Source organism: Pituophis catenifer, unplaced genomic scaffold (assembly GCF_029215685.1).
Source record: "Pituophis catenifer annectens isolate HBS135680 unplaced genomic scaffold, rPitCat1.0.hap2 SCAF_2, whole genome shotgun sequence".
Classification (NCBI taxonomy): domain Eukaryota; kingdom Metazoa; phylum Chordata; class Lepidosauria; order Squamata; family Colubridae; genus Pituophis; species Pituophis catenifer.
Window position 1 is genome coordinate 132,499,130 of NW_027256882.1, and position 23,190 is coordinate 132,522,319.

General features: G+C 39.9%; 1 protein-coding gene across 1 annotated transcript in view; it reads right to left on the reverse strand.

Moving 5' to 3' along the window:
- Positions 1 to 23,190, reverse strand: part of ITGB4 (integrin subunit beta 4) — an 82,261-nt gene that overhangs the window by 8,915 nt on the left and 50,156 nt on the right. Inside the window, exons 22-33 of the mRNA XM_070934619.1 lie at positions 21,741 to 21,844; positions 20,974 to 21,032; positions 20,627 to 20,650; positions 18,739 to 18,887; positions 16,981 to 17,160; positions 15,438 to 15,586; positions 13,226 to 13,485; positions 12,166 to 12,268; positions 9,953 to 10,133; positions 8,632 to 8,769; positions 6,728 to 6,910; positions 5,920 to 6,051 (exon numbers count right to left, since the gene is read on the reverse strand). Coding sequence (XP_070790720.1) covers positions 5,920 to 6,051; positions 6,728 to 6,910; positions 8,632 to 8,769; positions 9,953 to 10,133; positions 12,166 to 12,268; positions 13,226 to 13,485; positions 15,438 to 15,586; positions 16,981 to 17,160; positions 18,739 to 18,887; positions 20,627 to 20,650; positions 20,974 to 21,032; positions 21,741 to 21,844 — 1,662 coding nt within the window. The remainder of the gene's footprint in view (positions 1 to 5,919; positions 6,052 to 6,727; positions 6,911 to 8,631; positions 8,770 to 9,952; positions 10,134 to 12,165; positions 12,269 to 13,225; positions 13,486 to 15,437; positions 15,587 to 16,980; positions 17,161 to 18,738; positions 18,888 to 20,626; positions 20,651 to 20,973; positions 21,033 to 21,740; positions 21,845 to 23,190) is intronic.

The following is a 23,190-nucleotide window of genomic DNA, read 5'->3' on the forward strand; positions in this document are numbered from 1 at the left end:
CATTGGTTGATTATTCAATGTAATATCCCCTATTTGGCATTGTACAGATATTTAGAGCTACAGGTTCCATGAAGGAGAAGCTGTCACATGAAGCAGCTGGAACATACCAGGATGGTGAAAGTTCACTAAGTTTAGCATGCTGAAGAAAATCATAGTTATGAGGTTGCTGTAGCAGATAACACTGTTGTTCTATGCTAGGGGTCCCCAAACTTGGCAACTTTAAGACTTGTGGACTTCGACTCCCAGCATAGCTGGCGGGGGAATTCTGGGAGTTGAAATCCACAAGCCTTAAAGTTGCCAAGTTTGAAGAGCTCTGTCCTATGCTAATAAGATTCCAAATGGGAGGCGGGGACTTCCAAATACTGTGGGGGGAGGGGTGGGGGGGGAGGGGTGTTCCTTCAGGTATAATCGATTGGGGAATGAATGCCAGCAATGGAAAAGGCTGAAGGAAATAATGGGTCTATCTATTTGACCACCATTCCCCCCTCCCCCCTTTTCACTTCTTCTACCAAGTACCTGGTAGGAAAGGAACTCAGATGTCTGAATTGATGGTTTGCAGAGGATTTTTGAAATTAGCTTGTGAGCTACATGAAGGGCAGAAATATGCAACGTGCGTCCCAAAAGAATTCTCTCTCTTTGTACTTCCATTCTGTTTCATTCAATTCCATGCCTAGGATAGCCCTGACTTTGGTACTAAATAACCAATCTCAAGCAGATTCCATTACAAATGCTAAATGTATCATGCTATTAACATGTCCTTGTAGCTTGTAGAGGGGTAGCTTGAATAAATTATATTGCATGGCCCTGGAGTAGGAGGAGACATCATGGTTACTGGGAGGGAAGAAGGTGGCCATCCTTCACCTGGTTGGGGCTGGGAAGTCCCACTCCTTGGTAGGCTGCCGCTGGTTGCATCACTGTCCACTAGCTCAGAGAGGGTACTACCCTCATGGAGGAGACCCTCTGTGTCCGAGGAAAAGCAACTGCTGTCCGAGTAACGAGGGATCAGTTCTACTGGGAGTCTCCAGGTGACGTGACGAAGGTCCAGCTCGTCCCCCAGCAGCTGCACATATTTCCATCGAGAGCCTTTTGGAACAAGTGAAGGACTTGCGTTGGCACAGTCAGAAGAGTGCAGGAAGCGCCGTGAGGGGTACAAAGCAGCCGGTCCATCACTTGCAAACTACCTGCAAACCTGCCTTAGTGTTTCCTAGCAACACTTTAGGGGGAAGCACAATACTCAAAGAGTCTGCTACATATGCACTGTATTTGTGCTCAGATTATGAGTGGAAAGTGGAGGCCCAAGCAGGATCCATAAGGCCCACTCTCTGATTCTTGCCAATTATAGTAAAATTAAGACATCCCATCTTTTTAAAAGATATCTAAAATCAGTAGATCATAGGACCAGAGGTGACCTTCCTTTACCCTCTTCATTTAATAGATATAACATTGGACGATAAATAAAAACAAAATCACAATTGGGTATAGAATCGAATTAGCCAAGAACTAGGGTAATACTTACTCTGTTTCCCCCAAAATAAGACCTCCCCTGATAATAAATCCAGTTGGGCTTTTGAGCGCATGGCAATAAGGCCAAGCGCTTATTTCAGGGTTCAAAAAAATATAAGACAGGGTCTTATTTTCAGGGAAACACAGTAGTAGTTGTCTGGATATCTCTGAAGCAAGATATCCAGTAACAGGGAACAAGAGTTAGTTTTCCAAACTGCCTTATTTGCACTAAGTTCATCATTAAGCCTTAGTTGTCACCAGAAAGAAGTAGTCCTCAACTCACAACCATTAGTTTAGTGATCAAAGTTACAACAGCATCAGTGATTTACGACCATATTTCACACAACTGTTGCAGTATCCCTATGGTCACTGACCAAAATTCAGATGCTTGGCAACTGACATGAATTTTTGATGGTTGCAGTGTTCTGGGGTCATATCATCACCTTTTGCAACCTTCTGAAAAGCAAAGTCAATGGGGAAGCCAGATTCGCTTAACAACCATGTGGCTTAATTAACCACTTGCAATGATTCATCTAAGAATTGTGTCAAGAAAAGTCATAACATGGGGGCGAAACTCACTTAACAATTGTCTTGCTTAGCAACAAAAATTTAGGGCTCAATTGTGGTTGTAAGTCAAGGACTACCTGTAGTGATTTCTTGATTCAATATGTAGCAGGACCCCAATATATATATATATGTATATATATAATATATAAATAACTTGGGCTTCCTGCATGTTAGGCAGTTGAATTAACCTTCTGAGCCACAAGTTCGACGTTTTGACGAGGTCCCACTCGTCATCTTCAAGCTGGTGCCTTTGGCTTCATGCTTTTGCTTGCACAAGCACGAAGCCGAAGACACTAGCCTGAAGATGACGAGTGGGACCTCGTCAAAACGTCACCAAGATACTCTCAATCTTACATGGGAAAAGACCCGAATACGCCAAGACTTGCATACCTGTACCCGTGAAAATCTACAAAAACAAATATACACATATATATATACACACACACACACATGCTATGCAGAGTCACCTGGAAACAAGTTTCAGTGAGTTAATACAGTAGAACATGCTCCCAAATATGCATGTATAAGAGTTCAATGTAAGAACAGAAGGGGGAAATTATTTTCAAACTTTCTGTATCATATCAATAATTTATACTAATGGCCATAACTGTACGGCAGCTGAATCATGCTGCATTCAGTTGTGATTATGCCCGAATAAATCCATCTATGCATTACTGCAACCTTAAAATTACTGTATTACCTTATCATGTATCTACACACACACACACACACACACACACACACACACACACACACACAGAGTGCTGAACTGAAGCACTGATTTATAGAATAAAATATCAGAACATCACTCTGCTTGCTGAAGAATTTTTTCAAACTGCAAAATCACATACACGAAGTTGACTTATGACTGCAGTTGGGACCAAAATTCCATTGTTAAGTAAGACCATTAAGTGACTCACATCCAATTTTAATCCTTTTTGCCATGATTCATTAAGTGAATCATTGCCGTTGTTAAGACATGGTTGTCAAGCAAATCTGGATTCCCCCATTGACTTTGCTAGTTGGAAGCCAGTTGGGAAGGTTACAAATGGTACTAACCCTGAAATGCTGCAACCCATTGTAAACACATGCTGGTTGCCAAGTACCAGAATTTTAATCGCATGATCGTGGGGATCTGTGACAATTTTAAGTGCAAGGAATGGTTATAAGAAGTCACTTTTTTCAGTCCCTTTGTTTCTTTGAAAGGTCATTAAACAAATGGTTGTATGTTGAAGTCTACCTGTAAAAAGATCAGGTTCTTCAGAACCCTTGACTGTATGGAAATTATTGTATCCACCTCCCTAGCAATCAGTGTTCGATGTCAGAAAATTATAACTCTGCCTTGTGGATGGGCTAAAAGGGTCAGTTTCATTTCAGCTGAAGACAATGCAATTTTCTAATATCTGTAGTATCTGAAGTGGCTTGTTCTCAAATATGTATACACTGAAAAAGAATAATTAAGGAATAAATGAAGTGGAGCCAGCTACTTCATGGAAGTATTATTTCCAAAGCTGAATATAAATAAGGCTGAAGGAACAGCTAAAATGGGAAGGGATGACCAAGGTAATGCTTGGGAGAACTATCACTCTACAGCAGACAGACAAGGTCCAGAAAGAACAAATTCTTTAAGGGGAGCCTTAAGGAGAGTAAGGGGGATGAAACTACATTCTTTGAACAGTAGAATCCAGGAATCAGCTAACAGGAAACATTGATATTTGATCTTTGAAAACTGAGATAATTCTTTACATATCCCTAACACATCCTAATCAATAGTGGGTTTCAATTTCGTTTGCTAATGGTTTGCTCGTGCATGCATGCACCACTTCTGCACATGCGCAGAAGCTTTTGCGCATGCACAGAGATATCCGGGCGGGAGGGCGGAGCCTCCCGCTGCCACCACTACCGGTTCACCGGATCTGGGGCGAACCAGTAGCAACCCACCACTGATCCTAATGTGGGAAAATATTTTAACATAATATAACTGATTATTTTAAATAACAATTATTAGAACATTTTATTATGTATTACCATCAAGATCTTTCGCTTTAAAAACACACAATATTTCCATGATCTACATTCCTCTTGAATTATTGACATTGTACCTTGACTCAAATAAAATCACAATATGGAATCCACAGATAGAAGCATTATGCCTGCCTTTGTTCAAAAGGTTCGAAAAGTCTTTTGTGGCAAGGAATAGAGCAGGGTAATTTTCAGAAGTAGGCTTTGGTCATGACTAAAAATGACTAAGAATTGGAACTACATGCTGAACCAAAACCAAATGCAAAGTACAATGCACTTGAAACTTCTTTTGAAGAAATCAATCATATGCCTAAATACAACAACTTACAAACTGGTTTTCATGTGTATTGTTTATCTGACCTTCAAAACGGCAATAATTTTGAAACTCTATGACGGGTAGGGTCCTTTTCTATCTACTACCCAGGTCAAAATGCATATATTACTAGACTACAGGGGCCCATGGCTTAAATGGTATGGATTGATGGGATTAAGAATTGGTTTACCAACATAAGCTCCTCACCTCTGGTGTAGATAATGGGATTTGGTTGTTAGTCTTTTTGTCCTGGTTTAAGTTATTATTGGTTTTGGAAGGCATATTTTGGTTTTTGGATTTGTACTACTTCAACGACTGATAGCAGTTAACCAGGAAAAAAACCTTGACCTGTGGGACCTGTGAATGCCCTAACACTGGAAATTTTAAAGAAGAGATTGAATAACCACTTGTCTGAAGTGATGTAGGGTTTCCTGCCTGGGCAGGGGGTTGGACTAGAAGACCTCCAAGGTCCCTTCCAACTCTGTTATTCTATTATTTAAAAAAGGATGAAATAATTAATTGTGATGACCTCTAAGCTGAAACTTTTATTCCTGAAAAGTAGATGGCAAAGGCATTTAACAAGTCCAGTGGTCTGACGGTGAACTTGTGCCATGACCATTGGAGTTAGATAGAAAGGATCGTTTGCTATTTTGCTACATTAGAGGAAAACCCATGAAATGCAAGTACAAAAACAATTTATAGTCCCGTTTTGCTATCAGGGGTTGATAAACCACTAAACAGAAAACTTCCACTTCAGAAGTATGTGTATAAATATTCTGAACTATGAAACCTTCACACAAGCATTCCTCAGATTTTTTTTAGAGAGGCTAATAGTTTCCAAGGGAAAGCACAGGTCAAGTCTAGCCCCCTAATTTCAATATGGACCCACCAGATGCGTCCTGATACATCTGGGTGCCTGGATTATAGCATTTTGGAATTTATTTATTCATTTATTTATTTTAGTCCAGAAGGTACTGTTAAATAGGTTGGACCTGATAACTTAAATGGACTTTTTGTTTCTATTTTTCTTGCCTTGCCATTTTCTCTTAGAACTTCTGTAAGCAATAATACTAACTCTGCCTTAATAGCAATAGTAATAGCACTTTGATATATATACCGCTTCCCAGTGCTTTACAGCCCTCTCTAAGTGGTTTACAGAGTCAGCATATTTTCCCCCAACAATCTGGGTCCTCATTTACCCATCTTGGAAGGATGGAAGGCTGAGTCAACCTTGAGCCTGGTGGGATTCGATCTGCCAATTGCAGGCAGCTGGCAGTCAGCAGAAGTAGCCTGCAGTACTGCATTCTAACCACTGTGCCACATTCCAACCACTGCACTTAAGGTATGTTTGCTTCTAAATAATAGGAAAAATATTTGCTAGCTTGTTAATATGGTGCTCTGCATGTTCAAGTTGTTTTGTATTGCCCTTGCACATACATTTTCTCTTCTATCCAAACATCATTAAAAAATGGCCACCAAACATTTTTTGTAAGCTATAATGAAGCATACTGTACCAGAGTCATCTGAGACGCTGGGATGCTTGCTACCAGCTGGTGAACGCAATACATCTGTGCTGTACATTAGAAAGCTGTCATAGTCTTCTCTTCCTTGTGCATCAATTATTGGTACATCAGGAATGATAGGAACTGCAAAAAAAAAAAAAGACAGACAGACAGACAGAAAGAAAGAAAAAGAAAGAAAGAAAGGAAGGAAGGAAGGAAGGAAGGAAGGAAGGAAGGAAAGGAAGGAAGGAAGGAAGGAAGGAAGGAAGGAAGGAAAGAAAGAAAGAAAGAAAGAAAGAAAGAAAGAAAGAAAGAAAGAAAGAAAGAAAGAAAGAAAGAAAGAAAAAGAAAGATGAATTGGATTTTTTGATACATTCAAACATAATGAATCCCAACCATACTTTAAATCAAGACTCTGTTTGATCTAATACTTTGATCTAATGTGAGATATAGTTCACTGGAGAAAACTATGTCAGCATTGAACGTCTTTGATGTAAAAATATGCAAGTTAGGATAACAATACTGAAATGTGGTGGAATAGTATGATATATTTAGCATATACCATTAAAAATAAGAATATTAATAAATAGCTTGATGCTTGTTACCAGTGGTATCACATTAAACAGAGAATATATGCCACAAGTTACAGTTGTCTAAATGCAGACTATAATACTGATTGTATAATATCCACACAATAGGAGCAGAAACTCAAAGGAATATATGTTAACAACGCTGCATTAGTTTAAGTCCAAAACAAAAATACTGTATAGTAGAAGCTTGACCATACATACACATATGAAAAGCTATGATAAAAACTCACTGGACATAGGGCGTTTTGGTTGTGTAGCCAAGTTAATTGTAGCTTCTCTTTCTGGCCCCCATCCAGCTCCATTCTTTGCCTTCACTGTATAACGGTAGGGCTGTGATTCCCGTAAATTTTCAATCAGAACCATCCGCTTCTTGAGTTCCTCCACCAAGACTTTCTTTATGGGGCCAATGGGTCCTGAAAATATGTATGTGTATATAAATTTGATACATATTTGGTCACTTTTCCTTTTCAACGCAGCCAGCTTTCCTGCTTAAGGGAGGACTAGAATTCATGGTCCCCTGGTTTCTAGGCCAGTTCTTTTACTACTGAATCAAATAGGCTCTCAATGTTGTATGGATTGGCAGAATCAATCGAATGGCCTCTTCAACAAGCAAAAGGTTTTATGTGAAGAAATAAGCACCAGGGTGTTGTGGCCCATCAGCGGCCTGTGCAGCTAGTAGCTGATTCCGACAGCGAGGGGGCTGGTGTGGTGCTGCACCAGCAGCCTGTGCAGCTGGCACTCGAGAGAGACAATGAGGAGGCTGGAGAAGATGTGGTGCCAGAGGCGGAGATTCAGCCAGGGCCTTCAGAACCTCCAGAAGCTCCCGTAAATGAAGAGGAAGAAGAGAAGGAGCCTCTTCTTGATGCACGGGTGCGCAGAGTTGCCAAAAGGCAGGAGTGGTTCCTCAGGAGGAGGTCTCCTCGAGAGTAAGGCTTGGGGCTAATTGGCCACTCCCTTAGCCTATTTAAGGAAGGACGACGACTGAGGCAATTTGCAGGGAACAACTTCGTTCACTCTCCTTCGCGTCCGGATCTTAGTTCTCTTATCAGTTTCCTGCAAATTGCTTCTGGGCTTTCTGCCAATCATAGTAAGATTACGATGATTTATTCTTTGGATTCTTGTAGACTGTTAAGAAAGTTAATTAACCGCCTTTATTTGAAAAAGACTGATTTAATTTAGTAAACTAAGGTTTGTAGAGAGGCTAGAGAGAAGTTCCCTGAAGATAGGCTCCAAGATGAGTCCGAAAGCTCAGAAGACAAAACCTCTGGTCCCGATAACTGACCCAGATTGGATCCTACAACATTATCCTGTCTATATTTCAGGGGTGAAATGCTCCCGGTTCGGACCAGATCACCCGATCCGGTAGCGATGGCAGCGGGTGGTTCAGAGAACCGGTAGCAAAAATCCCTGCCCCCCACAACATGCCCAGCTGAGCCGCGCGATCATCAGAGGCTTTTTTTTAAAAGCATTTTTTCTACAACCTCTTTGGCCGAAAAAAATGCTTTTAAAAGTAAAAAAAAAGCCTCTGATGATCGCGCGGCTCAGCTGGGATTGTCAGAGGCTTTTAAAAGCATTTTTTCTACAACCTCTTTGGCCGAAGAGGTTGTAGAAAAAATGCTTTTAAAAGCCTCTGACGATCCCAGCTGAGTTGCTTGATCGTCAGAGGCTTTTAAAAACATTTTTTACAACCTCTTCGGCCGAAGTTAAAAAAAAGTTAAAAGTTAAAAAAAAAAAAAGTTGGCCACGCCCACTCAGTCACATTACCACCACCACCAAGTCACGCCCACAGAACCAGTAGTAACAAATTTTACATTTCACTACTGGTATATTCCCCTTTATTTGTGCAATATGACTGTTAAATTAGAAGTCTAAGCAAGAGAAGCAAAGTCAAGCTTCATACAAAGACCAATCAATTGTATCCAACCTATGGAGAGATGGGTGTGTGCTATACTTCCTATCATCACCACCTGGGGGTTTTATAGTCTGCACCTTGGATTGACAGTTTTGATATCATAGGTTTTAATAGCAATGGCCTCCAGTGATGCCTTCTAAATGTATGCAACTGAAATACTACCATGAAGATATTGAACACTATACATGATTTTTAAGGATAGCCCACAGATTTCATGCTTACTGTTTTCCTCGTTGACGAGTCCATAGCTGACCTCATAAGCTGTGATCATGCCATTTGTTTCTGCAGGCTCAGCCCAGCTCAGCTGCGTCACAGTGGAGGATATGACATTGAAGGCCAAGCGCCCAGGCTCACTAGGAACTGCAGAGATGAAATATAGAAACTATTCTGTAGCGACTAACACACAGTGTAGAAATGTTTCAATGCCTTTGAATGCATTGAGGGAAGAATATGAAGAGTTGGCTACCTGAAGCTGGAAATAGCACAAGAGCTATATAATACAGTAATTTTAAATCAGATGCCCTAAAAATCAACCAAGTGCTTAATTTAGGAGCATTTTCAATGAACTGCTCCTCATAGGAATTCTAAACTTAAAATCTGGAGTTTGATGGATAAGTGTATATTAGTATTAGGTATTAGTAAAAAAAAGAAGCAACTGACATAGAAAGAGCCAGCCAGAAGACTAGTTCAATAATGATGAATAACAACACAAAATAAATTGTTATAGGGACTCGACATTCATCCTATTCCAACAACCTAGGAAAACAACCAGGTTTTTAATGATTGTCTTAATGTCATCAGACTGAGCCGTGGTGGTGCAGTGGTAAGAGTGCAGTACTGCAGGTTACCTTTGCTGCCTGCCAGCTGCCTGCAATTTGGCACTTCAAATCTCACCAGGCTCAAGGTTGACTCCGCCTTCCATCCTTCCAAAATGGGTAAAATGAGGGCCCAGATTGTTGGGGGCAATATGCTAATTCTGTAAACTGCTTAGAGAGGGCTATAAAAGCACTGTAAAGCAATATATAATTCTAAGTGCTATTGCTATTTGGATGAGAGCCAGTGGTGGGATTCAGCCAGTTCGCACCACTTTGGGAGAACCGGTTGTTAACTTTCTGAGCAATTTGGCAAACTGGTTGTTGGAAGAAATCATTAGGGCAGAGAACCGGTTGTTAAATTACTTGAATCCCACCACTGATGAGAGCCATATGGGTCTCTGGGGGTGATGACATTCCAGAGGGCAAATATTGTAACAGCCCAGTTCCTAGATCCCAAAGGTGACACTGTTTCATTGTCAGGATCTGGGAACATGCTCTCTCTGCCTGAAGTCCCCGGATGGGCAGAAATAATCAGATTCTAACTCCAATTTAAAATGCCGGCTGCTTCAACATAATCTTCCTGACCATTGCCTTGTTTTGAACTTCTCTATCCACTTCATCTGAATATGATTCATGAATATGCTGATGCTTGATGGATTAGGCTTGCAGAAAGGAGTCCTTAGATGGCCCATTTTTTTTCTGTCAAACTCTGTGGGATGTGACCTTACCTTCCTCAAGTGTTCGACAGTGGACCACCTTAGAATAAAGCCCTTCGCCCAAAGCATTATAGGCACAGGATTGCATTTCATAATCACAGTAGGGGTACAGGTTGGTCAGCTCTGCCGAAGGTACTTTGGAATCAAACAGATGAGCCTCTGATTCAGGATCTCCTTGGATCCAATATTTCACCTGCAGTCCAAAGAGAAAGGCTTTCCCTGTTAAAAATTTGCACCAGTGGCCAAGAAGTATTTACCATCACATAATTAAAAGATAAACAGGGAAATTCTCATTCACAAATGTTACTATCTCTAAATGAATAGAATAAAGCCAAAACTCTGCAATGCAATTCCATAGTTTTACAAGATGTTCTTTTTATCCAGGCCTTCAAAATGTAGTGAACCTAACTTCTGCATTTTCAGCAATAATCCTAGGAATGTTAGGATGCAGATACCCAAATTACTATGGTAATTTTTAAGACTGCTTTCTCTTGTTTTTATAACAAAGGGGGTCATGAAATCAATTCAGAATACAATCTATGATGAGATACTGTTGGATGCTTATCCTATGGTTGGGTAGATAATATATTGAAAACTATGTTCTGTAACTTTAACTGCTACAAGATGATTAATTGGCTGTGCTAAGCAGACATAAAAGAAGGCAGGAAGTTCATTCACTTCTGCTCCTGCTATTAGAAGATTGAACTGCTGAAAGGAACCGTGTCTGTGTTACTGAAGAGAACTGGAATTGTAAGCAAACTATGTTTTGTGTTGAACCGTGATTATTTGAAGAAGTGTTATCTTTGTTTTGAGAAGCCAAGTTTGTTTTGTTTTACTACAAGTAAAGACTGTTTATTTTTCTTTAAATGTTCAGAGTCTGTGAGTATCTGTGTGTTTTGCTAAGCAACATATTTATTCGCTGTCTGGTCTGTTGTACCACTTTGCAGAGGGCAGTTTTACCCTCAACAGATACTGACTTGTTCACTTACTATTATATTGAATAATGTACAGACCTAATAGGCAGCACTTACTCTGACTCTTCCAACATTCTGCTTTTCCCCACATTTCCTCAGTGGCAGCAGTGGCATTTTGTACAGCCTGACATTACACAAATGTGCTGGGATTGCATTTCCCACAATTCCCAAGAATTTGACCTAAATATCTCGGGGCCACCACACTGGAGAAGAGTTAAGGCTTGCATATCTTTAATAGCTTGAAGCCACACTTAATGTTTTGGTAGAGATGGATTTTTAGTTGATTTTAAATCCAGGTCAAAATATTTCAGAATTTACGTTGCAGTTTTGTTGTTTCTTATGTCAAAATGATGTGACATTATGCCTCTGATTATATTACTGTATAAAAAGTATAACATTGAAAATACTGAAGGGCATTTTTGAAAAATGGAATCCTAAGTTAGTATCCACAACGTTAATAGCGATGCTTGCTTCTACAGATAGACTATGTGCAAAAGATGTTATGGAAGAAATAGGAAATGAGGAACAAGTTTTATTTCACAAGGCAGAGATGGCATTGAAAGTGGATCTACAAATGATAGAATATGGTTGTGTGTTCTTATGGAATGGCTATGCCACTTGTTTGATCCGAGTGAGGATTGTTCTCGTATGCATAAGGAAAGACATAAGAGTGAATGTAAAAACAACAGGGAATTAATTTATTAATAATATTTGGAAAACTAAATTCTGATTAAATGAGTGTAAGCAATGCGAATGAATAAAATCTTTAAAATGCAATGCAAGGTTCTTATGTTTTTTTAAAAATTAAAACAAAGGTGTATTTTCAAAGACGTTAATATCTATAAATAGATATATAGTTACTGAAATTGTATAGTTAATGCTCAGTATAACATTAGTAAAAGATGAACCATATTAAGGTATATTGAGGTTTCATGATATTAAAAAAAGTATAAATTATCAAGTTTATAAATACTTTAAAAAAAGATGATAAAAAAGAATAACACAGCACCCTAAAACTAATATAGATAAATATTTAATTTCCAACTTTTCCCTCCTTTGTACTCCAACAGATTTATAATACCTATTGGCAAAAACTTTAGAAATCATCTCCTAAGTGTTTGTATTTTTCTTGCTTGCACTGCAGTGCAATTTTTTTTCACGAGCCTTGACTTTAGCAGATGGGATAAGCAAGAGTGTGCTTCCCTCCATACACAACAGTCTCATATGTCCTTAGTGCTTTACTTTCCATACCTTGTATCCTGCTGGTTTGCCTGGTGGAGGCAACCAATTGAAGCGGATCTTTCTAGAGCTTAAAGCCTGTGCATTTGGATTAAGAGGTGCTATAAGAGTGCCTCTAGGAGAATATGGAAACTGAATCTCTGATGACACATTTTCTGGAAGGAGAGAAAAGGTAGAGGAAATTACACTACTTTATAAACAGCTAAAAAAGAACAAGTCAAATGGTAAAGGATTAAGACATGTCATAAACTGGGAGAAGCACAATAGTTACTTCTCGTTCACACATCTGTAAATTGTGAGAAAAAACTTTAGAAAAAACTTGGGATAATAAGAGTTAAGTGGTATTAAACACAGGCCACATTCTCAGGGCTAATATCTCTCAGGGATACTAGATATTCTATTTCACCTGATAAAAGGCTGTTGCTAGTTCTTTTCCACTTTTTGCACAATATTTAACATTTTGAGACTGTTTTCACAGAAACAACATAGTTCACAGAAGAAAAATACATCTCAATATATGTTTTGAAGATGAAATATGTGTATCCGGTATCATTATAAGGGAGGCTGTGCAAAGTTATTTGGCACAGCAAAAAATTATTGGAATCATAAAACGATGCACGAAAATACTGTATTGTAGAAATCTGTTGCAAGGTAATATTGGTCATACTATATCATACTATATGATAGATCACTCATTTATGTAAATTATGCAAAGCAAAAATAAAACAAGTAATTATAAAAATTATTGCAGTGAATCATTAGCAAAATTATTTCTCTAATTGTATCCTGATTACCACATCAAACAATGGCTAAAGGAATATCATTAAAACACTCACAATTACGACAGGACATACATGACACAACACCTCTGGCTGAAACTCAAAGCAACATTGAACAAATGGGATTTGACTGTTTAATGACCACACTGCTAGCTTATGAATGAAAATATATTTTCTGGGAATCACATTATGTCAAATTTTTTGATCCTAAATACTGAAGTCTCTGTGGTTCCATTTGCCAGAGCCTAGGGAATCAAGAAGTTTAAACATTTATACAATACAGCACAATAGACAAATGACACTTAGGCATCAAAATGAGAATTGACATTGGAAAGGAATGTAGCTCACCTGGATCAACAATTGTCACTATGGTTTGAGGGTATTTGCCAACCTTTGCCCCAAACCTGGGATTGATGAGATCCACTGCGAATTGTTTCAGCTGCTGGTTCCGAAGGAGGGCATCAATCTCTGTCAACTCCATCAATTTGATTTGTACTTCCTTTTGCTTCTCTCCAGGCAGGAAGATCAGATCACCCTCCGCAAAAACATAATCCTGGAAAGGTAAAGACAGAACACACTGAACAAGGTACTATTTTTTTCCCATTAAAGTATTGAAACATCCATATTCCATCCTTCTGATCCAATGACACCACCCAGAGCAATTTACAACATTTTAGCAGATGGCCTGCACCTTGAGCCATACAATGTACAGATAAATATTTTTAAAATCTTTTACTATATAATAGTTTCCACATTTACTGTGGAATTGCATTTCACCAAATATATTTCATTCGTTCTTTGAGAAAGATAGAGAAATATTTCCGGAAATGAAGGAAGAATGTAAACAACTGGAGTGATTGTAATAGTGAAAGAGCATAAGGCGTAAAGTAATGTTATTTAAAAATAAAATTGAACAGGATAAAAAATGATGGAAAGAAAATAATATGGCAGAAGTTGAAATAAGTAGAGATGGAGAAAAATGATAGTGATAAAGGATGTATAAAAGAGATAAATATTGGGAAAAAAGGTAAGATTAAGATATATTATAATGATGATTTGGATTATATATAAGATGTATGAGATGTGACCTGGTCAGCACTCTGTTCACAAAATATGTATGATGAAAAGAAAAAAACTTGGTTAAAAAAAAGAGAGAGAGAAAGAAAGGAGAACAAAATCTACATTGAACTCTGTATTACTATGGATGATCCACAAAGTAGCTACAAAGAAATGAGGAGATGTTAGGTGGCCTTGGGACTATGCCCACTGGGCTGATAATGGACTGAAAGCAGCACCAACAACTTCTTATTCTTAGTTTGATTCTCTTCCTCTCCTCCTTTGGCTATAGAAAGAAGATGGTGTAAGATCTCAGCTACAGAATAGGTGAAATGCTTACTGTATAACTTCTCCCTAACACAAACTATTGTCCCAGAGGACTTTTTAACCTTCCTTCCCAGTCTCTTCCTTCACAAAATTACTGTGCCCTCTGCTCCACTGAAGCTTAAAAACTGAATTGGCAGGAATGGAAGCTTTTTTCTTTTTTAAGACTTCCCCAGACAGCCTCCTTCCTCTGAATACATTGGTCTCAATTAGAATTGTGCCCTGAACTAATCAGACAAACAAACAAAAACCCCAAAGAAAAAGCAGTAACACCAAAGGCGCATCACATTTTATCAAACAATGTTTAGTCTGCAGATTTATGTTGTAAAGTCTACTAGTTTATTCAGGGGTTTTCCTATTATTATTATTAAACTACCCTTTAACTCAGATAGCCAGCCAAATCCCTAAGGAATCCCAGCAACGGAAAGATAAGTTATATAACAAACAATATACAATACAGTAAACAAAAAGTCTACAAAGACTAATGGAAAACCACGTCATGTCAAATTAACTAAACTATAACCAAACCAAGAAGGAGTCAGGATCCAAGTATCCTCTAGAAGAGCTCTGGGTGATTAGGGCTGGAGCCAACAGATCCCCAGCGGGAGGTTGTTTCAAAGAACCATCTCAGCCACTAAAAAGAACTACTGTTGAATTTCAGCCCCCTTCCATTCCCTAAAATGGAAACATTATTAAGTTTTTCTCAGGCATAGCAAACTGGCCAGGCTAATTTCAGTGGGAAAATGTGGTCCTGCCAAGCTATGTAATAGGTTCGTATCAGAACATCCAAAAGCTTGTTGGCAACCAATGCAGGCCCACAGAGCTGGTCTAATATGGCAGGAATGCCTGCAGACCTGTCAATCTGCCTTGAGATCACATTTTGTTGCTTCTTGCTCTCCTCACAGCTTTGTATGCTTGATAACAGAAAGATAATAAAGTATTGCTGTACCCACTTGAAAAGCTGAAGCTGAAGTTTGCTTTTCTAAGTGATGTTCAGGATTTCATGCTTTTTCTAGAAACACATTTATATATTCCCTCTTTTATGCCAAGGCTACAATATGACCATGCAGTGACTGAAAGTTTTTGTGCAACCGTTATGATAACTCTTTTTGTAAGAATGCTTACTTTGCCTTGCTGAGCTGTGAGATCTCGTGTCCTGTATGTTATCTGGGATTTTCCCTTCTCCAATATTTCTCGAACCAAAGGAATCTTAGCCAGCTGGTCAAAGCGGCTGTATGAATAAACTGGCTCCAGGAAGCTAATGATGCTATTTGCTAAAGAGATACAAAGATAATATATTAACAATCTTAATCATCTAATACTGTAAAATAATGATTTAACCTAGGCACTATTCAATCATACGATTACATTAACAAGCAGGAAATGTTACTTATTGCCCCTATTTTTAAGCTAGAGAACAAGATCTACACTTTAATATTAATAAAAGAGAATATTTGTAGCTCAGGGTTGAAATGAGGGGTCCTTGGTGCTCTCTGAGCTTGCTTGGAAAAATGTAGGAAAATTTTCTAGGAAAAATTTGCCTGCAGGCATACTTCCACCAAAGAACAACTTTTCTTCCTGCATGAATGCCTACGACAGCATGCCCTACCTTTCAGTGTCAGGTAACAAACCTCCAATCAACTGCACACCTGGATGGAAAATAACCCAAGAAACTGGGTGAAAAATGATATGGCTCATGATCACAGACACACACAAGCAAGCTCAGAGAGCACCAAGGACCTCACACTTCAATATTCCTCCAACTAGTTTCTTGATACTCTGCATAGCCTAGGTTGGCAGCCAAGTTCAGATTTTTTTTTTATTGGCATCCCTAATATTAACAGGTATGTGCGTGCCTACCCTCTAAATGGATTTTGCTATGTTCTTCACCATTTTCATCCCTCCCTAAATGAATATGAGATTTGGAATTCCAAAAACATTAGTTGCCAAAGAAAAATGGAAAACATGTTTATCACCAGTGATACTGGAGACAGTTCTACTCTTTTCATATAGCTATAATGCAGTGGTGAAATCCAATTTTTTTTACTACCGATTCTGTGGGTGTGGTTTGGTAGGCGTGGTGTGGCTTGGTGGACGTGGCTTGGTGGGCGTGGCAGGGGAAGGATACTGCAAAATCTCCATTCCCACCCCACCCCTAGGGAAGGATACTGCAAAATCCCCATTCCCACACCACTCGGGGGCCAGCCAGAGGTGGTATTTGCCTGTTCTCCAAACTACTGAAAATTTCTACTACCGGTTCTCCAGAACCTGTCAGAACGTGCTGGATTTCACCCCTGATATAATGATGATCTGTGACCTCATTTAAGGCGTGCAAGTACCTGTTTTGCTCCTAGATTCACTTATAGAAATCAGCTTCCCTCAATCCATTTACCCTAACTTTTGAACTTTCCTTTTTCAAAGCGTGCTTTGAAGAGTTTGAAGGTGCTCTAAGTGACACAAAAGGAGTTCTTCCATCTCTTGTCTATAATATATAGATAGGACAACTGATTTTTCAGAGAACCAAAAAGTTTTCTGACTGCCCATTGGAACAAAACGTCTTTTCCAGGAATGAGCTACATTTAACTATGGTAAATAAACTACACAAGGACCAGCCAAAGGTGATTGTATGACTAACATTTGTCCTCCCCACTGTACGCTATCATACTACCTTGCTCTTTTATTATGGTGATGTTGACTTGATGACGACCAATTTTCGCAGTGCCCACAGGAACATCAATAGCTTCTACATGCAGCTGTTTTTCATCATCATCCTCTTCCCTGATGAACAGGGGAACCCGAACATCCACCAATTCTACCCCTTCCTGAAACTCAACCATGCCTTGGGCATCTGGGGTTTGGAATGGAGGCAAAGGAAAGAAGAAGGATAAGTTCACTATTAGAAAGCACTCTTATAAAACGAGCCCTTGAGTTCTTACTATATACCGGTAGTTACTCTGTCCTCCTACATAATACAGGAGAGTCCAGATGGCAATATCTTCTTCTTCCTGAATTTGCACATCATCATTTATTCAAGTGGTGGGCAACATTCATTTTCCTAGATGTTGCTGAACTGCAGCTCCTAGTATTTCTCATGTTAGCCGTGCTGGCCAGGACTGTTGGGAGCTGAAGCTCAACAACATTAGAAGGTCACAGGTTAGCACCACTTGGATTTACCTTTTCGTCTGTCATTGAATATTTATTCAGGAAAGGAAAACAGAATAGGTCCACAGTGTCACATGACTAAAAATGGCAAAGTCTTGTTTCTGGAATCACCCCTAACCTTCAGTGCAATTGTCAGTCTGCATTAGGCTGTACAGGTAGGCCTCGACTTACAACAGTTTGGTTAGTGACTGTTCGAAGTTACACTTGAGAAAAGTGACTTATGACCCTTTTCACTCTTACGATTGTTGCACTATCCCCATGGTCACATGATCAAAATTTGGCATGCTTGGCAAACCGACTCATATTTATGACGGTTGCAGTGTCCCAGGGTTATGGTGATCACTTTTTGCAATCTTTTGACAAGCAAAGTCAATGAGAAAGTGTAGAAGCAGACAAGTTAATGATGGAACTTAAGGACAGAGAGGAAACGATTTATTATGAAACATGGAACAGATGGTATGATTGGCTGGAAAAGGAATCTAAACTTAATGGATAGTGTATAGCAAAAGAGAAGATATTATAATGGAATGTTATATTTAATGTGTAGTAAGTTTGTATATAAAATGTATTGATTATATGAATAAGTATGTAACAAGCAAAATGTGTATGTATATAGCTGGCTGAAAGATAAATTGGATATTACTAAAAATGCCGGTATTGGAAAGCTGTAAAAGTATAACTAAGATTTAAAAGATGTAAACGTTGAATAAAAACATTTTTTTAAAAAAGAGAGAACGTCAGATTTACTTAATATCCATGTTACTAATTTAACAAGTGCAGTGATTCACTTAACCACTGTGAAAAGATAGGATATAAAATGGGGCAAAATTCACTTAACAACTGTCTTGCTTAGCAATGGATGTTTGGGGCTCAATTGTGGTTGTAAATTGAGGACAATCTGTATCACTGCTGACTATAGAAGGGGTCTCCAATCTTGGCAACTTTAAGACTTATGGACTTCAAATCTCAGAGTTCATCAGCCAGCAAAGCAAAGCTGGCTGAGGAATTCTGAGAATTGAAATCCATAAGTCTTAAAGTTGCCAAGGTTGGAGACCTCTGGACTATAGTAATAAAAACAAGAACTCTGCCACGTATGAAAGAAGACTCCTCCCTCCCAAAGGCTCCCAGACTGGTTCCCTGACAGAGAAAACTGTGTATGGAGAAGCATTCCATCACAGAAGGCTCCCCCTACCCCACCCTTCAATCAGTCTGAAATGGAGCAGCTCAGATGTTAAAACAAAAAGGAGGAGGAGGAGGCCCCTACCTTGGTCGGCAATCACAGTGTAGTAACCAGGCGACACTTTTAATTCATTGAAAGCTCCTTGCGAGACATGCTTCTCTGTTACTTTGATAATTTCGTTCCTGGCTGAGCGGGGAGCTGGGAGCACCGTGTCCAGGATTGTGTGGTCTTGCCTGGGAAGAAGAGAAACATCAGGCTGCCTCCCCTGCCCATGTGGCATCCTGGCATATGGCCACATATGAGGAAACATGACAAATGAAGCCCTGGTGTTATATAAGAAAAAATAAAATCATGCCCAAACCGATCAGCCATCCCAGCTTGAGCTGTAGCAAGATGCAACCATTGTCCACAAATGCCCACACAAATTTATAACTGCTAATCCACAGACAATGCTGATCTAGAGTCTTCCACAGCTAAGGAATTAATATTGGGTGTGGCTCCCACTATCCCCAAAAGTGGCACCTGCAGTGAGTTGAAAGACCAGGTAACATGCAGCACCAAAGAGATAACATGGGCTTCTACAGTTTTTAGCTGGTTACACTTTCCGGGAGCCTATTAATGGCCATATGTCTGTCTTCAAACATTTCAGGCTAGAGTCAAATCCAAAACCTTGTGGAGGAATCTGTCAATGGAAATGTCCATCTACAACAGCCAGAATAATCTATGTGTAGCTCTTAGCTGCCTACTACAAGTAGTCCTCAGTTAACAATGACAATTAGTACTGGAATTGCTGTCACCAAGTTGAGGTCATAAAGTGGGAGATCACATGACCACAATTCTTAGCGATGGCAGTTCCGGCAGTCCCACCAAGGATGTCACATGACCATAACTTCTAATTTCCTGCCAGCTTCCCCTTTGACTTTGTTTAAGGGAAGCTGGCAGGGGATATTGGAAATCATGTAACCCACGGGTGGGTTCTAAATTTTTTTACTACCGGTTCTGTGGGCGTGGCTTATTTTGTGGGTGTGGCTTGGATGTCATGTGACTAGGTAGGCATGGCTAGCTGGTCAGAGTCATTTCTGGAAGGTCCTCGCACTTACGACCAGTCCTCGCACTTACGACCCAACTCATTTGTTTGCTTTTAACACTGATCAGCTGTAGGATGGCCCTTTGAAGCCCCGCGGCAAGAATTTAAACAGTTTTTTTCCCTCTAGTCATCAGCTGGGACTCAGGAGGCAGCAATAGATTGGAGGTGGGACCAAATAAAAGGTAAGAATAATGTGGGTGGGGGGATGGGAGGGCGGGGGGGAGAACCGGTTCGGTGACGTCATATCGTCACCGCTACAGGCTCGGCCGAACCGGACCGAACCGGGAGGAACCCACCACTGATGTAACCGCAGGGATGCTTCAACAGGTCAAAACTCTGTGAGCCGGTCCTAAGTGCTACTTGTTCAACGCTGTCCCAAGTTTGAATGGTCACTGAACGAACTGACATAAGTTGAGGACTACCTGTATCAGCATAGGTTTGCACGGTAGTAATGAGAAGTTCAGGATAAACAACTTGAGCCGTCATGGCGCAGTGGTTAGAATGCAGTACTGCAGGCTACTTCTGCTGACTGCTGGCTGCCAGGAGTTTGAATCTCACCGGCTCAAGGTTGACTCAGCCTTCCATCCTTCCGAGGTGGATAAAATGAGGACCCAGATTGTTGGGGGCAATATGCTGACTCTGAAAACCACTTAGAGAGGGCTGTAAAGCACTATGGAGTGGTATATAAGTCTAAGTGTTATTGCTATTGATTCTCTGGAAAGTAAATAATACAATGCAGAGAAAAAGACCAGCAGTGATAAAGTTAAATAACAACATCCTATTTTCTGGAAGGTAGGCAAAAATTGTTGCAGTAAAGCACAGCATGAAAATTTATTTCTAAGTCCATGCCTGGAAGTTAGAGTAGAAATGAATGGTTTTGTTTACCTTTTTCCAGCATTTGGCTGAATCCTGGGGAGAAAACAGATAAAATCCATAAATTTCCTGGATTTAATGAAAAAGAATATCAAGAACTTTAATGACTGACAGACCAAATCAGTACCCTGTACACCTTATACAGTTATTGTTGTAGCATTGGAAAGCTGATCAGAGAAGAATTCAAATTCTACTACCTTCACATTCTAGGAAAGAAAACAGTCAAAGAAGATAGCCAAAAAGATATTCTCTCATTACACAAGTTCCTTGTTACTCACCTATCATCATCTACTTTCCTGTAAAAAAAAATCTGTTGACTGAGATTTCATTCTTTCTTCCCAAGACAGTTATGCTCTCACCTGAATTTTGTCTGCTGGAACTTTTGAAAACCTGGGATTATTCTGTACACTTCATTCAGCTGGGAAGAGCAAGAGAGGGTCATTAGTCCAGATCCTCAAGAGAACTACCCCAATCCCTAATCCCCCCCATCCCATTCATGTTAGAGGCACCGTTTAAAGATTAGGTTTAGCCAGTGACAGCATTGTTGCCTGGGGGATGCCTGAGTGGGCTCCTTTGATATCCCCATAAAGGAGCTTGAGCAAATGACAGGAGCTCACCCCAACCCACAGCAGTACTCAGGTCTCGAACGCCGGCTTGCTAACCTCCCACCCAGCATCCTAACCATGTGAGCCACCAGGATCCTTAACTGACCCAATATACATCAAGCTGGAACATAAGTTCATCAGGTGCTCAGTCAAATATTAATATTAAAAGCATCAAGCCCTTCATCTTCTGCCCTTCATTTGATTTATATCCAGACATCACATCCACAACAGAAGTTGTATCAACACTCAAATCCAGGGAAAGAAATTTTGCACTGGGTTCAATATCTCTGCCTCCTCAGCAACAAACCAGCATGACAGAGTGTTTGGGGAGGATTCTTTCGTTCCTATTTGACCTGACTAGTTGTCATGTTCTGTGTGGACTTTGGGTCTGTCAAAATCTACCTCGCCCACCTGCCAGAACTATGGTGAGGATAAAAAGAGGAGCAAGTCATACAGATATACACACATGCTTCCTATAACAAGGGAGAGTGAAAAATAGAACAAATACTCCTACTTCATACATTTTCCTCCACTTCTTTCTGCAGTTGCTCTTTTTCACGGCTATCCAGTTTTGCAAGACTTTGGGTGTAAAGCCGTGTCAATCTGAGAGAGAGCCCATATGGAACTGAAAATAAGAAAATAAATTCATCAGAATTTGCAGCTGCCAGTCAAGCAAGGAGCACAACCAATTAGTACAGAGATATAATGGGAAATAATGATATGGTTCAGTCAGAGAGTTTATTTTACACATACCAAACAGTGATTAGAATTTTGAAGTACCTATAATTTTGACATAGAGTTTTGCTGGACTTCAAAAATTAGAATCTACATCATAGTCTTACATTAGTTACACAGTGATTCCTTCTCTGCTTCTAAGTATAACTGTAGGTAAGAATGACAGGAATTTCTCACAGATACACCTTCTATCAGTATCTTCAGAGCAGAAATTCCAGAGACATCTCAAAAATTAAACTTACATAAAACGTATAGGCTCGTGGTGCAATTACATCTAAAAAAACAAGGCAATTGTACTAATGGTCACGAGAGTTCTCTGAAAAATTAACAGCATCTCAAAAAACAAGTTTGAGATCTGTTTTGAATCAGCCTTATGTTAAATCCTTTTCTATTCAGGCAGCTCTACTGAAAAAGATAGCTTGCAAGCTTACCATTATCTTTGAAAACGTGGAAAGAGATCATGACTTGAGGGGTACAGGAAGGATTTGGCTTACTGTATGTCCATTAGTTCAGTGACTGTTCGAAGCTATGGCAGCACTGAAAAAATGAATGTACGACCAATCTCTGATATTCCAGCCAACACAATACCCTTGCGGTCACATAATTGTGAACTGGGTATTCCAGTGTCTAGCTTATGATTGTGACATTGCAAAAAACTGCACTCATACATCACCATTTGCCACCTTCCCTGCCAGCTTTCCACAAGCAAAGCCCCAGAAGGAAGGTTGAAAGTTGCTCCTGTAAGTTGCTCCTGCTTTTTTACCTGCCCATAGTAACACACACAGCTTCCACTGGTCCTTCTAGACCCTTTCCTGGCTCCTGTATCTCATGCAAAGTCTCCGCTGCCCTCCCCAATTCATGCATGGCCTGAGCCTGTTCTCTCTGGCCTCCTGCAATACACGTGCAGCCTGCGCCAAGCCTTTGCATGCCCTCCCTTGGCCTCCTGCGACTCATGTGCTCCTTACTTGAGATGCCCATCTCTTTCTGCTTAACACCCATCCATCTTGGGGTTATGATGGCAACCAGAACTGCCTGGGACTGCTGTCACTAAGCAATGTGGACATGTGGTGTTGTATTTTTCAACCACATTGCTTAACAACGTTAATCCTGGTCTCACTTGCCATTGTAACCAAGGACTACCTGTGTCCTCACCAGCAGTTCCTCACATGGGTGAGGCTACATGACTGCCTTGATATTTGAATCTGGTTTCAAGCCAGATACTGAAGGAGTAACTAT